Source organism: Bidens hawaiensis, unplaced genomic scaffold, assembly GCF_021521415.1.
Source record: "Bidens hawaiensis isolate Kalapana, Puna unplaced genomic scaffold, B.hawaiensis_p1.1 tig00020553_1, whole genome shotgun sequence".
Taxonomy (NCBI): Eukaryota; Viridiplantae; Streptophyta; class Magnoliopsida; order Asterales; family Asteraceae; genus Bidens; species Bidens hawaiensis.
This window is the reverse complement of record NW_027493146.1, coordinates 148,914-167,874: the sequence shown is the minus strand read 5'-3', so window position 1 is coordinate 167,874 and position 18,961 is coordinate 148,914. Positions and strand designations below refer to the sequence as shown.

At 35.6% G+C, this 18,961-nt stretch overlaps 1 protein-coding gene across 1 annotated transcript in view; it reads left to right on the top strand.

The window, feature by feature from the left end:
* The first annotated feature begins 11,112 nt into the window (after positions 1-11,112).
* LOC143561118 (zinc finger BED domain-containing protein RICESLEEPER 2-like) overlaps positions 11,113-18,961 on the top strand; it is a 31,835-nt gene continuing 23,986 nt past the window's right edge. The window contains exon 1 of the mRNA XM_077049257.1: positions 11,113-11,253. Coding sequence (XP_076905372.1) covers positions 11,113-11,253 — 141 coding nt within the window. The remainder of the gene's footprint in view (positions 11,254-18,961) is intronic.

Sequence of the window (18,961 nt, the reverse complement as noted above, 5' to 3'; positions counted from 1 at the left end):
GATGAAAGTGTGGCCAATGTTTTTGGTACCCTTTCGTCACACAAAAATGATTTTGTTGTGGCTAATGGTCATTTATAGACTCTAATTTTTGTAATTTCAGGTGTGGCTATTGTCTTACTTTTGGCCACACCTATTTAATGTGTTCTATGTGGCCAAATTGTGTGTAATTAGGCAATATATAATTATTTTTATTTTTTGTGCAGTAATATAAAACAGCTATAAGCAAGCATGACAAAACAAAATTAGAAACAAATTATATTAACAATAATATTCACTTAAGATTAGGCCTGCAAACGAACAGAACCGAAGTTCGTTGAATAGAACAAAATTGTAGGCCTGCAAACGAACCGAACGTTCATTTAACTGTTCGTGAACCTTTCGGAGGGAAGTTCGTTTATGTTTGTTTATCTTTGTTCAATTACGTTAGTTTAGATTATAAACAAACGAACATAAACGAACACAAGTGTTCATTTTTTAAACTAAATGAAAATGAACATAGATATTTGTTCGGTTAAGTTAAAAGGGAACAAACCTCCTGGTCACATAAGATTAGGTGTTCTGGCCAAGCAACAAAAGTACCACGTGCGTTGCCAACAGTCACAATTTCACCTGTCTCACAAGGAATAATTACTTGTTCCTTTATTGCTTCATCAATACTAACTTTATTGCAACCCACCAGGATTGCTTTTCCATGCAACTGTTGTGGAACCGGTGACCAATGAACTGTACCACGTGCCACCTTGTTACACTTGTCATGCACACACAAACAACACCCATACACCTATCAATAAGCATGTGAAATTAACAATGAATGTGCCATGTTGAAGTCAATATATAAGGACATATCCATGGATATGCCATGTTGGTGGGAAATTAACAATGTTTCGCGCAGTACATACCTTTATTTCAGCAGGTGGGGAAGCTTCATCCGTAGATACATCAACTTTTCTTTTACAGCTTCTCCGTTTTAACTAAAAACCATTAAAGGAATCAGTTTATGGATGGAAATCAATCAACAATTAAAGGGAAAACTGAAATTGCCAAATACTTACCGATGGTTTTTTCGAGCCGTTACTATCCGGAGTGTGGTATAGTTGTGTTGATGTTTCGTCAACATTGTTCTCTACAGGCTTCATTGGTAATATAAAAGAAATTGGAATTGTTAGACATATTAGGTTATAAAATATAAAAACTGAAATTGCCAAATACTTACTGTAACACCCTTGGCAAACACAACATCGTCCCACTCTTAGGCTATCCCACATCGGCCGTGGACAAGAGAGATCCTTGGTTCATAAGTAAATGTCTTGACTCCTCAATCACCAACGCGTTTTGGGCAACCAAAAACAAATCCGTGAGCTCTTCGTGGGTAGAGCGGACAATATTGGTGGTACGAGAGGCCGGGATGTTACAGGTGGTATCAGAGTCACTCTTGCGCCCTTCGGTATGATGGGACATGCCTCATCGAGGACGATGGGTCCAAAGGGGGGTTGTTTGTAACACCCTTGGCAAACACAACATCGTCCCACTCTTAGGCTATCCGACATCGGCCGTGGACAAGAGAGATCCTTGGTTCATAAGTAAATGTCTTGCCTCCTCAATCAGCAACGCGTTTTGGGCAACCAAAAACAAATCCGTGAGCTCTTCGTGGGCAGAGCGAACAATATTGGTGGTACGAGAGGCCGGGATGTTACAGGTGATCTGTCACACCCCAACCTACGGTGGAAATGCCGGGGCGCGAACTGATTGTCACAGCTCTCAAGGTTACTATCATGCATTATTAAAAGTGTCGATATCTATTAATTAAATTTCCAAATAACAATTATCCATTCAAAACTCAAATACACAACTACATATGTCAATCAATTACAACATGTCTCATTAAGCCTTTTCTCCTAGCATAAATCCTTAAGTGATCTTGTACTTCACATCAAACGAATACCTGCATATGCGTTGAAAATAATATAGTTTTGTCAACACAAGGTTGAGTGAGCAACACACTAGTTCAAAGTATAAATAAAAGTATGTATTTGCAACAAGTCATATGAGAATAACAAAATAACCAAATGAGCAAGTATAAATGAGATGTCGAGAAGCACAAAGCTATAACGACTGGCGTATGATCATACTAGACTGAGATTATGTTGTACCTCTCCGAATATGAAAGCATACAAAGCAAATAAGCACATAAACAAGTAAGGTATAAGTTGTTAACACATAAGACAAAGTTGCAGTTTTATGTATAAGTATATAATGAGAAATATATTTACGCATATGTCCTCAAAACATTGAAAACAAGTAAAATAGGGGAATGTGGTACTCACCTCGATAGGCGAACAAAAGTGAATGAGATTAAGAATGCGGGAAATCGTTATACATAAATATAATATTATACATAAAGATTTATAAAATAATTAGTTTAATTAATAAAATATATCTTGGAAAATATTACTTTTAAGTTTTATAAATATAAATATAAATATAAATAGTTTACTTGGTTTTTATATATATCAAAATATTCGTTTTTAAGTTATTATATATATACACACATATATGCTTATATATATATACACGAACGAAAACGTGAGTTAAACGAGTATTATAAAGTCGGTTTTTGTTAAGAATGGTTTTAAATAATATTTATTATTAATAATATAGTCATAAAATGATTTAAAAGAAAAATAAACGAAATTTACTAAAAAATCGGGGCGACAGGAGGTCAAACCCGCGACCTCTACCCCACAATTCATATGTTTAACCAACTGGACTACATGTGACTTACAGACGAAACTGATTTCCATAGAATGTATACAGACACAAAAAAACGATCAATTGAATATAAACCCTAACAAATCAATTTGATCAATCTCATCGAAATTAATCAAATTGATCATGGGGCTTTTGATTAGTATGATATCGCGATCAAAACCCACCAATTACATACCTTGATCGATGACCAGAAGCGGGTTAATTGGATGTAACAGAGCCGACACTAAAAGGATCCAGACCAGTGATCTAATGAACATGATAATACGATTAAGGTTAGGGGAAATATTAGCGACGACTAAGAGAAGGTTGGTGTGAGTTTAATTGCAAAATTATCATCGTTTATATAGAAAACGAGATTAGGGTTTATAGCGTGAGTAATAAGTTGCGGACCAAGTTCTAGAACCTTCTAAACGTAATTGAATGAGGGATTAGGGTCGGCTAGGTGCGAATTAGGGTTTAGGAACACCTAATTAGACGTTGGATGATGGATTTGGGCTCAAGAACAAGTTAGGGTTGATAATTAATCAATTTGGGTTCAGGTTGGGTTTGGATCCAAGTATAAACGGGTTATATGAATAATAATATAACATACATTAATAAATAACGATTAAGTAATAAACGTGCACTTAACTTTATTGATTAAAATAATCAGAATATTAAAACGGGTCGGGTTATAGTTCGTAAATCGAAAACCCGAGTTGTTACACTTAGTGATGTCGCGCTATGGTGATTGAGTACCGTTTGGTCAACATTATTTTCCACGCACTTGGCCTGCAATTCGGTAATAGAAAATGAGCACACTCACATTGGAAATGAATTATAAAAAGTACTGAAATTGTCAAATACTTACTGATGTCACGATATGGGGAGCGAGTACCGTTTCGAAAACTATTTTATCCACAGACTTGGCCTACAATTAACTTATGCAAAATCAGCACACTCACATGGAAAGTTAATTATTAAAAAAAAATCAATCAAACTGTCAAATGCTTACCTGAGGAGCGGACTCTTGTTGCACAGCCTCACCTGAGGTTAAGATGTTTCTCATAGAACTGGCCTACAAATCAATTTATTAGGTTATGGAAAATGAAAAATCACATGGAAAGTTGTAATAAACAAAGAAACTGTCAGATACCTACTGGTGCTGGCATTTTATTTTGCGCCACAATACTAGTACTTTGGTTAGAACCAACCTGATTGGGAACAGGATTTACCTACGAATTGTGACAAAAACAGTCCCAATTATGTATGTCGAATGCATTAATTAATATGTAGCATACGTCACTTACTTGACTTTCTGACATTTCCGGCAACAATCCTTTGAGATGTCTGAACCTGGTCTCAAATGCTAACTGTTCCTTCTCACGGCTTGCTAGCATATCATTCGTGGATTCAAGTAGAGTCGTCAACTTATTCACCACTTCATCTCTCTGCACCGCCTCATACTCAAGTTGGGCAATCCGTTTCTTAAACGAGACTTTTACTCGACTCACACCCCAATATTTACCTGTTGTCAATCCGTGCCCAATCCCTTTTAAAAACCCACCTTTCTCTTTACCAAGCACTAAGGTGACGACATCTGTGCACGGTTCAAGTGTCAGGGCTCCGGAGGCGATATGCTCCTCATGCTAAACCTACAAGAAAACAAATGTCAAAATGTCGATTCCTTACAAGCATAAAACGCCAGATTTCATGAACTATTGTAAGTAAATAAACACTTTGTAAATGATTAGGTTAAAATATGTTATATATTTGTTCAAACTAGTCTACTACGCTTGTAACACGCTTATGTACAAAAACATATATATATATATATATATATATATATTCCAATACGCTAGTAACACGCTTATGTATCCACATCAAGTGTTGAGACAAGTTAGACAGACTCAAGTTTGTTTGACACCAATATAAGGCAATGAATTGACTTTAACATGATTTAAAAAGTTTAATACTAAAACATACTAATTTGGTTGTCATGCCTTCAACAACAGCATTCTTGTATGCACCATCTTTGTCCTCCCTTGCTTTCATCCACATTAATGCACGGCCGGGGATCTCATCCGGTTCAATTTCCTTATTTTTTACCTTGTAAAATATTCAAGAGAAAGCAGCTGACGGTCATGCATTAGACGCACAACCAACAAATCATTGAACTAGAGAGAAAGCAGCTGACAGTGATTACCAGTTTCTCTCGAAGGTAGGTATAACCCCTCGTCCCATGTGATGATCAAAAACATTCTTTTCTCGAGCTCCCTTTGATGAAGCCGATTTTTTCTTCAACCACACATTATAATAATTTCATTATATTAAAAAAACATAAACCATATATACTCGATCAATCTACGTTTGCAGAGTAGAGGATTTATACCTGAAACTGCTCTGATTGTGTGTACTCAACGAAGCGATCCCAGACTTCTTGCCTGATCATCGCCCTATGTCCCTTGGGTATCGCCTTCAACTTCAGAGGTTTACCCGATGTTCGGAATAATGTATTTGGCATACTTTTTTCTTCGGAAATCCCGAAGAAGGTGTCCGAGCCGATTCATCACAGAAGGCCTGTGACACGCCTCAATCTCAAAATATTTCTGCATAATATAATACAGTAAAGGTAAATTACTTCTCAATATAATATGCACAAATAAAAATTAAGAATAACCTTTATTTGTTCCCACAGTTTATCTCTAAGCTCCTTTGTGACCTCCCTCCAACTTAAATATCTCAAGCCAACTATATCCCTTACAACATCCCCTAAAAAACTTGCAAACTTTGATCTGGTTTGGCCAGTGAACCTACCCAGATTATCAGAATCCACTGCCAGTCTGACACCTCCTGAGTTTGCATAATCGGTACGTAGCTTAGGTAACCTTGTCAACCCCCTTGTAGGTTTTTTTGTAGTAGCAAAACTGTTGATGGGTTCGATAGCCATCGTCGCTATATCATCGTCTGCTTGACCGTCGTCGTCATTGGCTTCCTCGCTGGAGTAGCCTTCAGTGTCGTTTGATTGAGCGTCGTCGTCGTCGTTGGCTTCCTCATCAGAGTATAAAACATGTTCTTCTTCGATTGTTTCATCTATAAGCTTCATCTTCGGCTGTTCTTCTTCAATTGTGCCGTCTGATTAATTTGTGGAGTGGAAAAGTTTTTTAATAATTTGGAGTCTAATTTGATTTTTGGAGTGTTAAATGTAATTTGGAGTTTTTGAATATTTGGAGCCAATATTTCTGAGCTTTTTGAGTTTTGCCTCCCTTTTAATTAAGAACCAATAGATTATTGGTAGAGAACCTGTGGTTGAAAATAGGCATTTTGATATAAGATGGTTTTTTATAAATTAAAGGGGATAAGCATGTTACTAGCGTATTAGGATATTTATATATGTTTATGTACATTTGCGTGTTACAAGCGTAATAGTGTTTTTTAACAAAGTATTTTTTGTTTTATTTTTAGATTTAACCAAGTGTTGTTTACGATTTAATAAGCGTATCAGTAGCGTTTTCAACAAAGTGTTTTTTGTTTTTATGATTTGTTCTAAGATACTCCATAATTACAATTCTTTAAAAGTTTTCATACAAATGGCACCATTAAAACAATAAACTAAAATATGTAACCAACCAACATTCAAAACAATATGTTACAAAAAACTATATAAGTAAAGCATTTAAAAGTTAACCAACCAACATTCCAAACAATAAACTAAAATATGTATCAATACAACCATCTAAACATGAAAATAACAAATGTTACAAAAATCACAAATGTCACCAAATCACAAATGTTTCCCAAAGTCACCAAATCACAAATGTTCCAAAAATCACCAAACACAACGCGTATTCTTGCACTAATCAACTTTTGAAAGTAACAAAGTACATTCATTGATGTCATATTCAAATCTACACTTATCACCAATCTGTAAATCATTTTCCGCCCTGAAATTTTTCCATTTTGGTAAACAATATCTGAATTTCAGTTTCGACAATTCACCATGAAGTTTCTTTTTTTTTACGACCTTCGGGATTGACCAAAGTGATTAGCATTCCATCATAGGCATCAATCTTGGTAGCAATGTGACACGGAAGACGCTGTGAAAAGTAGATTTCAAATATATTATAAAGTTAAAATTTAAACGAATGTACCTGTAAATAAAAAAGAAACTTAAAAATTCAATTTACCAATTTGTTGGTGACGTTCATGTGGAAGACGATTTTAGAGTCATCATTTTGCTCATCAAGATGAATTAGGTTTTGGGAGGAACTACCTTGATTGCTTAATTAATAGTTGAGAAACAACTGATTTGGACCGGGAAGGATAAATTATATGTCATCTTCATGAAATACATTAATATGAAATGTAAAATCTGATATGACTTCAAGCACAACAATCGAACCACCTTTCAAGTTGGTTTGTTTAAAAACCTCATTTCATCCATCCTTTAGCCTAAAACCCATTCCATCCCAATGAAATGAAACGTTAAACAACACTCTATCTGGAGCAATAAGCTCGAAAAGCAAATTCATGCAATTTTCACCAAATTCTTGAATCACGTACCACTCAGGGAAATCATGTTAAACATATTAATTAATAGACATTTGAATTTGGAAACAATCATTAAAAACAGAAATTAAAACTTACCAAGTAATGAACATGTCGGTTTCTGACTGGAATGCATAGCATTGTACCGGATTGATCATTTACGTTTCTTTTGAAAGTAAACATGTTCAACATAGATGTTGACTTAACCTCAAAAACAACATATGTTCCAGCTTCTATACAACATTCTCTGATTAATTCAGTCCAACCTGTTCCAAAATAAAAGTCATCAAGTACTTTGATTATAACTACAGAAAACGGTCTACCACTTTGATCATAAATCAAACAACAGCCGGTATTCGATTTCATGTCAGCAAACATTGGTTGAACAACTTTAGGAACGAGCTATAAGTAACACAAAAAAATGTTCTTAGAATGTATATGTTGCAAAACTGTAAAATGTTTCATAAAAAAAATTAACCAGATAACATTAACATACCATCCTACTCATGGAATCGTTGTCGATATCTACCTGGAACTTAACTCCATTATTGAGACCTGGCATTTTTTATGTCAGACGAGTCTGTATGTTCTTACCAGGATAAGCGATTTCTAAGAATTACAGTTTATACGAATTACAAATATTCTTACAGTAAAGCGAAGTTAGAAGTCGATTTAGGGTTTTGAAGTAAAGGGGTTTTATCAATGAGAATGGTTTGAATTTTTATTTTGTTTTTTTATTTTTTTCTACACATTTAATTATATATATATTTTAGTTTTTGTTTTATAACTTATTATATTTAACTTTTAAAAAAAAATAGCATAAAAACATATTCTTACTTTTAGTTTTTTTACTAACATTCCGGTATAAATTTCGTTAAAAGTTGAGTTCGTTTAATAAATCGTATTTTTTAAATAAATTTAAAATTTTATCCATTATTGATCCATTAGTAAGATTTTCTGGATAAGATTTACAACTTCGTAATAGAGAAGCTCATAACATTCTAGTGTTATCATTATCATAATGAATAAGTATGTAGTTTTGTATCATTATCATCTTCTAGATTATCATAATCACCATATGTGTTATGATGATGATGATCAACATCATAAAGTTATCATCATTATCATGTATTATAGTGGTTATCATCATCATAATCATCGATCACCGTCACCATGAAACGGCATCATCATCAGACGTGCGGGTAATCAACGTTGTCATTGTATAGGCTATCGTAGTCGGCGTTGATCATACGGTAACATATATCTCGTTATCAGTGTCATCATCATCGTCAACAGCATCATCATCAACCTATTTCCATGTACGGGATGTAGTCAGCATCGTAAGGGTTATCGTAAACAAAACGCCCAATATTAACGATCACTGTCGGCACCATATTATGAATTGTTGTCGTCATCAAACGACATCATCAGTCGTACATGCTACTATCAGTATGACCATCATATACGTTATCATGGTCGTCGTCGATCATACGGGTTACATGTCATTAAACATCGGTGTCACCATCATCATCAACATATATATGTGTGTTTGTGTGTGCGTGCGCGCGCGCGTCTGTGTGGCTTATTGTCATATAGGTACATATAATTGATCATCATATATATGTGTGATCATCATCATATACATCATGCTCATTGTACGAGCTACACTCGCCATCGTATGGGTTGGCGTAAGCAAACCATACCATATAGGTTAGCAACATCATTATGATAACCACCACCAACCTAGGTTGTTATATCCATGTATTCACGTGGGTACCATTATATTAGCATTGTCGTCGTCATAATTGGGCTAATCATCATGGTCATCATACGGGATATCACCGTCATCGTCTCATGGATTACATATCCGCAATCATACTACACACCACCTAATGCCACCATCCACCGGCCACATTCGCCACAACGACCTCCAGCACCAACCACTAACCACACACCACAACCACCCACCACCACCACCCACGACACCTCCGCCACCACCACCACCACCCCCCACCACACCTCCGCCACCACCACCCCCACACCACCACCACCACCACCACCGACCTCCGCCACCACCACCCACCACCACCACCACCACCGACCTCCGTCACCACCACCACCACCGACCTCCGTCACCACCACCACCACCGACCTCCTCCAGCACAACCCACTACCCACCACCACCACCACTAGAACCGACCTCCGCCACCACCACCCACTAATATCATATATATACATATATTTTTATATCGTACAATTAAAATTTAAAAGCACGCGCCTTCTTTTAAAAGGGTCAAATAATTACCCAAAGTTCAACCTCGTAAGTCAATATTTCTACTGTGAAGCACAATTATTCCCAATATTCCTTAAAACCGTCGATGATTCGTTTCTACTGTGAAGCACAAGCACAACCACAAGCCCGAGTGGTTTAATTATTCTAGAACGGAACCAAAATGAAGAACCCTAACTCATCTACTTCTGGAACGGAACTAAGGATGAAGCACAAGCATGATAGGTCTTAGAATAAAGATGGAACAGGTGTTAATTTATGATTTTTTTAGCGTTTTAGATTTAAGTAATCTTAAAATGTAAGCATTTGTTTAAATCATCTTATGTTTAAAGCGTTTTTTAAGCGTGTTGTTGTTGTAATATATATCTTTGTTTTTTTTTAAATCTATGTATAATATTAAAGCATGTTATAAGCGTATGCTAAGCGTTTTATGGTTTTGGTATGAGAATTATCAATGTGATGTTTGATAAGAGTTTTCTGTATCCTTGTGATTTGTGTTGTTATCCCCTACCTCCATGTTTTAAAGCAGACTCTGATTCAGATCTTGACACAAAAATAACAGGTTTTTGTCAAAGCGGAAAGAGGTGGAACACAGCACCTCTGACCCAGACTTTCAGCATCCGAAAAAGAAAGCCATTAAAGAAAAGAAGCCAGCCGAGAGGGGAAAACCTTTTGTTGAATTTGTAGACAAAAAATTGAAGAATAGGTGTGCACCTTGTATTATTGTTGATGCAGTGAAGGTAATGACCACTGTCCAAAAAACTTGTGTAGAAGAAATGGGTTTCGGGTCAATGTTAAGACTTCAAGTAACCCAAACTCCAACAACTTTGGGATATTAGTTGCTTATGAACTATAATAACCATTTAAATGAATTGAACATTGGAAACGGTGTTATTAATATAACACCACAAAAAGTACATGAAGTGTTGGGGATACCAATGGGTAAGATTCCTGTTTTAGACAAGAGTAGACCAAGATTGGGGGAAGATATTACTACAGATTTGTTCAAAAAGATATTCTCGAAAAATTCAAGAATAAGTATAAAGCATGTGAAAGACAAACTGGCGACGGATCAAGGAGTTGGTGAACTGTTTAAGATTAATTTCCTTGTGTTTTTCAACACCTGTATAGGATTTGTGACAAAATCAACAACAGTCAATCAACGATTCATCGCCGCAATTGATAAAACCTTGGATATTCCAAATATGGACGGGTGCAGCTATCTTATTGAAAACTTGAAAATGACAAAGGAAGAATGGAGAGATATCAACGCTCAATACAACGGTCTGATCACCTTCCTTGTGATGCTCTACATGCATGAATACCAGAAAAAATATGGTCCATTTGGGACTCCCGTCACAACGCCTGTAGTCAACTACATCACAACAACTACTCTTAATAAGATGAAAAAATACTTGGAGAATAATGGTCCTTCCTTAGAAGAAGATGCTACTGAGGTTGCTGCTGCTGCTGTAACATTTAGTGTTGACGGGAAGAGGATTGATGCGGCTGCTGCTCCTGCTTCTATGACCGTTACTGCTGCCGGGAAGGGACTTGATGAGACTTCTGATGCGGCTGTTGCTGATACTGCTATGACAGTTAGTGCTTTCGGGAAGGGACATGATGAGACTGCTGCTGCGGCTGCTGCTGCTATTGAAACAGATAATGTCAATCAAACAGCTGAACAAGATTTGGATGATTATGTAAGCGTTTATTCACCTTTAAGTTTGCAAATGCCTATCGTGCATGTTGACTATTATTTAACTCCATTACAACTGGTTGGGATAAATTGAAAATGTTTTTGAATTAACAATAACTATATTTTCTTTTTACATTCTTCGAATAACGCAATAGATAAAAAGTTGAACACATTTGATAAAATTTGCTCAGAGATCAACGAGTTGGTCCGCCAAGGAAAGGATAGACATCCATCAAATCACAATATCTTTGCTAGATGTTGTGAATGGGAAAACAGTTTCACTAATAATGTGGTCCCTAAAACACAAGATTCAGATGTTGGTGTTGGTGGTCCAGTGGCTGCTCTAAAAGGTATTTGGGCTAAATTAATTATAATTATAATTAAAACGCTTATAAAACGCTTATGCTGTTATTTTAAACTTATTACATCTGTGTGATGCAGTTGATTCAGATGTTGGTGTTGGTGGTCCAGTGGCTGCTCAAAAAGGTATTTGGGCTAAATTAATTATAAGTATAATTAAAACGCTCATAAAACGCATATGCTGTTATTTTAAACTTATTACATCTTTGTGAAGCAGTTGATTCAGATGTTGGTGTTGGTGATCCAGTGGCTGTCGAAAAAAATGATGCAGGTCAACAAAACAATGTCTCATGCGTAGATATTGATAAATTGTTAATACAGTGGTTGAGTGGGCTAAAGAGGGTATTTAATTATTGTTAATACAGTGATTAAGTAAAATGATGTTTTGTGTAAACAATTATATTAGGATAACTTAAAATAATGGAGGTTAGCATATCTAGGAAGATAAGGTTATAACTTGCAACTACTTATGCAGGTTGTTTTAAGATTATGCAGATTTTATGTTGTAATGTTTTAGTATAAATAGGTGGCTAAAGTGTCTTGTATAAGTGTGGTGGTTTAATCCCTTTAATACAAAAGCAGTTTTGTGACTTTGATTGCCAACAATTATAAATAAAAAACAAAAGGGGTTGAAGGTATTTAATTATAGTTACAATTATTTTTAGTCAAATTTAAAATGAGTTGTTTTATGTTTAACAGTTGACACCGGATTGTCAACAAGTGATAACCTCATTACACTGAAATCTTCATATCTTCTGAGAGAGATTGACGTATCCGCTAGTGTCACAGAAGATGAAGAAATAATTTCAGAGTATATATTTTTTTGTCTTGAAGACATTTGGGAGGAGGTCTACAAGTCCACTCACACGGACTCGTTCAAGGTGATCTTTGAAAGCTACTGTCCTGGCATTTATATAACCACTAATGCAATGGATGCATTCACTGAACTAATGAACTATGAAGAAAAGAACAAATCTACAGCATCACCGTTCAGATTCTTTGCTTCAAGCACTCTGCTGGAACAAATTAATCTATTTTGTTTGTACTATTAGAAAACGCTTAATAAACTCTTTAATCATCTGCATTTTAATTATTATACAGACAAGTGACCATTATGTTGAGTCAAGGGGTTACACATAGAAAGAAAGACTGGATGTGTTTTCAGACAACATCGAAAAACAAATGGCAATTTTTGGAATCAAATCACTCAAGGAGGTTGCTATAGTGCTCGTGCCAATACTACAACACGAACATTTCTTTGTGGTTACCTTCAATCTTCAAACAGGAGTGATAGAATTACTTGACAACAGTGCAAATCAAGAAATACCAACTGATGCAAAGTTTAAAAGCTTAGAAGATAAATCAAAAGCAATTAGAGAGAATTTTGAAGAAAGATACGGAAAGACTCCAGATATACTGGTAAACATATATACCTTTAACCCAAAACACATACATACCTGTTATAAAATTGTCAAAATACTTAAATTGCTTTCTATTTTGTTTAGAAAAACGTCTTTTGCATGTATCTTAAAACAATTAAACACCCCATTGCTTAGCAAATCCAAGTAGCAACAATCAGTAGATTGAAGATGACATGGAGAACAAGAAATAATGAATAGATTGTGGTATTTTTGCTATGAGACACATGGAGACATATGATGGGAAGAGACCATGGGGGTGTAATTTCAAAAAGGAAGGCCCTAAACAACAGAACCAACTAAAAAGGTTGAGGTCAAAGTATTTGTGCAAAATCCTCCTCTCGTATGTAAACCAACACAGAAATACTCTTATCAAGAAGGCACTGCTATTCCATGAAAATAACGATACTCGTTTAACCTAAGAGGATTTGATTGGTGAACTTAAGAAAAGGCAACAACAAATTTGAAAGATTTCAAAACTGACTGCTATGTACTTTAAGATACTTGTTATGTTATGCTATGTACATTACCACTTTGTAATGTACTTTAAGATAATAGTTACATGTTGAATCAATGTTTTAACACAAACATAAAAATTTTATTATTACCAAAACACACATATAAATACACCATCACAAACATATAAATTTTATTACTACTAATCTCTGAGTGACACACATATAAACACACCACCACTACATCATAAATACTCATGAAACACCATCACATACTAATCTCTGAGTGACATAAGAAACTTCAACTTCAATTCCATTGAGCAATTCAGTTCAAGAATTTCCTTGCCCAAAAGTTTTAACTGGTCAAGCTCTCTCTGTCCTACATTAACCATAAACAAAACAGCAAGATCTCGGATAGTACTAGCGGGCATTCGAGTAAGAACTTTTGCAATGACGTCCCTGGCATTCAAGTTGTTGCTAGTATTTACAAATTCTTCAGTAAGAGTTTCCCAACAAGCTTTATCTGCCTCGATTTGATCCTTAATTTGCCTCCTGAGTACATCCTTGTAGGCTGTGGATGATGACGAGCAATCCATTATTAACTAAAACAAATAATTAAAAATCATGTAGGTATATGAGTTTCACAAATGTGGTGTAGGTATATATAACCAAAAGGCTCAAAGACAAAACAAAAGTGTGTCCCACGCTTGGGAAACGCTCACGGACGAATAGTAACTCTGTAATAAAAAAACAAAAGGGTATCCCACGCTTGGGAAACGCACAAACTTGTCTCATGTGTTTATATCACCTGTCAGAATTAATTTGGGAAATCACTCACAATTATACTAAACTGTCAAAAATCTTGGAAAAATATTTAGGTAATGATAACCTACATTAAAGTTAAGCTATATCTTACTAGATCAAACTTAACTCCATTAAATTACTGATTCAACTACTGAAAATTAAATAAATACTCTATATATACTCACCTGTCTAATTTGTTACTCAATCACACTAACATTTTCATAAAGATAATAAAAATGTATTCTTCTGACAAAACCGTGAAGAACATGGTGAAAGCAAGGATGAATCTTGAGAAAGAGAAAGACGACACTTTGTTGAAGACAATCGAAGAGATTAGGGCTAGACTCTCATTTGAAAAATCAAAGACCCTCGACTCATGTAAACTCATGTTGTTTGAACCAGACACTGAGTTTAAGGCATAGGCTGTTGATTATCTGAAACAACAGTTTGCATGCTACGACTCAGTGTGTGGGACTCTGGTTGACACCGTAACTACGCTTGGGGAAGGAGATTGTGGACAGGGAGGAGTGATGGTGATGTTAGCTTCTCTCTTTTTGGTTTTTTTGTGATGCATTGTAATTAATGGTACTTTTTGTATGTCATCTTTTGATGAATGGTAAATATATGGATTATCTTAAAATGCTTTTTTAGCATGTTTTATGGATCATCTAATGGCTATCTCTTTCTTTGTTAAAAACACTTGTGATACGCATATTAAATCGTAAACAACACTTTGTTAAATCTAAAAATAAAACAAAAAACACTTTGTAATCGATTAGGTTAAAATATGTTATATATTTGTTCAAACGACTCTATTACGCTTGTAACACGCTAATGTACAAAGACATATAAATATCCTAATACTCTAGTAACACGCTTGTGTAGAACAACTCCTTTCTAAACCCTCCTATATATATATACATATATATCTAGTTTTGTTTTCAATAAAAACTCCTTTTTCACCCCCATAAACACTAAAATAAAACACTTAAAAAAACCACAACATCCATGGAAGATATCTCATTGCGGACCACAACATCCAGTAACAATCGATCTCAGGTTTATTGTTTTTATGGTCAAGAAGCCATTCTAAGAACATCAAGGACCACCAAAAATCCAGGTCGGAGGTACTACAATTGTGCATCTCAGGTAAGTGAAATTGCAAATTAAGTTGGAATTCATCTACAATTGTTGACCCTAAACTCTATATTTTTTAACTTGGGGCAAAAAATGTGATTTATTTACATGGTCTGATTGTGTTTCGTCCACAAGCTCTGATGTTTGCACAAGATGTACAAACATAATTCCTATCTTGATAAGGGCAAATAAGTCATTAGAGGATCAACTTGCAAGGAGTGTAGCTAAACTGATTGAATCAGAAAAAAAAGTGAAGATATTTTATTTTATTTGCTTCTTGTTGTTTTTAGGGCTTTTAATTAGTTTTGTAATTAAAAGCTAAGAAACTTTGTTATGATTTTAGACCAGCTATTATGATGTATTTTTATGTTTCTGAACGGATTTAAAGGCCTTTTAATGAGTAGTTTAGTTTGAGTGTTTTCAAAATCATAGTGTATTTATTTCATTAAAAAAGAGGTTATTTTAAAAAAATAATAAAAGAGGTTATTATAAAAAAAATTAATAAAAATATGTCCCCTACTAAGTTTCGAACCCGCGATATTTGAATCTATGTTTAATCACAAGCGCCTCAACCGTTTGAGCTACACCCTGAGAACGTAATAGAACCTCTTCTAATATTTATATAACGAAATGTCGATATTTAAAATTTTCATTTTTACCCGCCAATTAATCGACTTATCTTCTGGAAGACTCCCAAATCAATTAGTATTGACCAAATAAAATCTCACAATCTCATCAAACCCTAATAAATGATCTGCTAGTGTATTTATTGAACTCTCATCAATTAATTCCTACCAAACAGCTTCATTAATCTCAGGTGAGTACCAAATATTTTTGCTTTTAGTGTCATACATAATAAAATGTCAGTTACATTTATTGACATTAATTAGTGTATATATATATATATATCGTTGATGAAACAGTTAATAAAAAAATTCGTAATTGCAAGGAGAAATCACCACCAATTGGAAGATGGATAAGTCTTGGATGTCAGTAGGAGACAGGTGCAGTAAAACATATAAAGATGGTGTTAAGGCATTTCTAGATTTTGCAGTTCGTAATTGCAAGGAGAAATCACCACCAATTTCTATTTCATGTCCATGTGTTCGTTGTGTGAACCACGTATCTCTTAGTGTAGACGATGTAGAACACCACTTGTACAGGTTTGGAATTGATAAGAATTATACTACTTGGATAAAACATGGAGAACCGACACCAACATTCCAACGAATTATGTTAATAATACTGGGTTTGCCTGCACCTGCATTCCAACTAATTATGATAATAATACTGGGCTTGTTGACACCAACATTCCGACAGATGTCTGTGAAACAGTAGAAATGGTAAATGCTACATAAGACAATTTCAAAGGTGACAAGAAGTATTAACAGTTTCCAGAACTACTTAATGACGTTGAGAAGCCCCTGTAGGAAGGATGTCCTGACTTCACCAAGTTTTCTGCATTAGTACAACTACTCAACTTGAAGAGCAAGCACAGGGTATCTCATAAGTTCGTTGATGAACTTCTGAAATTGTTGAAAAAGATGCTACCTGCAGATAACGAAATGGTAAATAATATGTATGAGGGCAAAAGGATAATGAAGGCAATGTGCTCAGGATACGAAAAGGTACATCTGTGTATCAACGACTACATTATTTACTATAAGGATTATAAGGATTTGGAAGCATGTCCAGTTTGTAACAAGTCAAGGTGGAAGGTGGATGAGAAGGCTAACAAAACTTACATAAACAAGCCCGCTAAGGTACTGTGGTACTTTCCCATTATTCCGCGATTCAAGCGCCTCTTTCAATCAAAGACCACAGCAGAAAATTTAACATGGCACGCCACGAGTACCAATAAACCTGGTGTTCTACGCCACCCATCAGATTCACCAGCATGAAAAGCCATAGATGACAGGTACTCCGATACCATCGGAAGCGATCCAAGAAATCTTCGTCTAGGGATTTGCACTGATGGGGTCGGCGTACATAGAGGCAACAGAAACCACAGTGTCTGGCCTATTTTAGCAGTCATTTACAACCTTCCACCTTGGATATGTATGAAAAGAAAGTTCATCATGCTTTCCTTATTAATATCCGGAGTGTCAGGAAACAATATTGATGTGTTTTTACAGCCTTTAATTGACGATCTAGCATCTTTATTTGAGGTCGGGGAGCCAACATATGATGCATATAAACAAGAAATGTTTACACTACGTTCAGTTGTGTTATGGACGATTAACGATTACCCTGCTCTTGGTACACTATGTGGTTGCCCTTACAATGGATTCAAAGGTTGTGTAGTGTGTTCGACTTTATCACACAAAGAAGCAGAGTTATGCTGCCCACAGAAGGTATTTATCACATGACCACCCTTTCAGAACACAAACAAAGACATTCAACGGAAAAGAGGAGATGAGAACCGCTGAAGAGCCTATGATAGGGGAAGAGATATACGACGAGGTCAACAACATTAACAATGAATGGGGAAAGGGATCTGAATCACTAAGTGGGAGTAAGAGAAAAAGGGATAACACAACGCCGCACCATATTGGAAAAAGTTCAACATATGGTACCAACGGATCAGCTATTGGAAGTATTTACCTGTCCAACATTGTATTGATTTGATGCATGTTGAAAAAAATGTGGCAGAAAGTATTGTCGAAATGTTGCTGAACATTCCCGGTAGGACAAAAGACGGATTGGTAGCTAGAAAGGATTTGGAGTTTATAGGGATTAAAAAGGAGTTGAAACCGAAAGCAAAAGGCAACAATACAGAACTGCCTGCAGCATGATTCACATTATCAGCACAAGAAAAAGACATGTTTCTTGAAACATTGTATAAACTGAAGGCTCCACTAGGGTATTTTTCTAACTTCTCTAGTTTGGTGAATCTTAAAGAAAGGAAGCTACAAGGCCTTAAATCACATGATTATCACATGCTTGTGCAACAGTTTCTGCCCCTTGCAATACGGTCCATCATGCCAGAACCAATGAGAAATGCTATAATCAGGCTTTGTTTTTTTTTCAAGTCAATTTGTAGCAAAGAAATCATTGTAGAAGAGCTTGATAAGATGCAGGAAGAGCAAATAGTTACACTGTTCCTGCTGGAGAAGTACTTTCCTCCATCATTTTTTGATGTCATGGTTCACTTAACCGTGCACCTTGTCAGAAAGACAAAATTATGTGGGCCACCATGCTTTTGTTGGACGTATCCCTTTGAAAGGTGTATGAAGGTTATCAAAAGGGCATTTGCGAAACAAAACTTATCCAGAAGGGTGCATTGCTGAGGAGAACATTGCGGAAGAAACAATTGAGTTTCTGAGCGAATACCAAAAAAACATCAAGAGTACTGTTGGTATTCCACATGATAAGAATGATGATATGGGGAGACAATTCATGTCACATGCGCTAAATCAATTGAAGTTTCTCCTGATCTCTTCAAGAGAGCACATTTCTATGTGCTGCAAAATACGTCCGAAATAGCGCCGTATATCGAGTA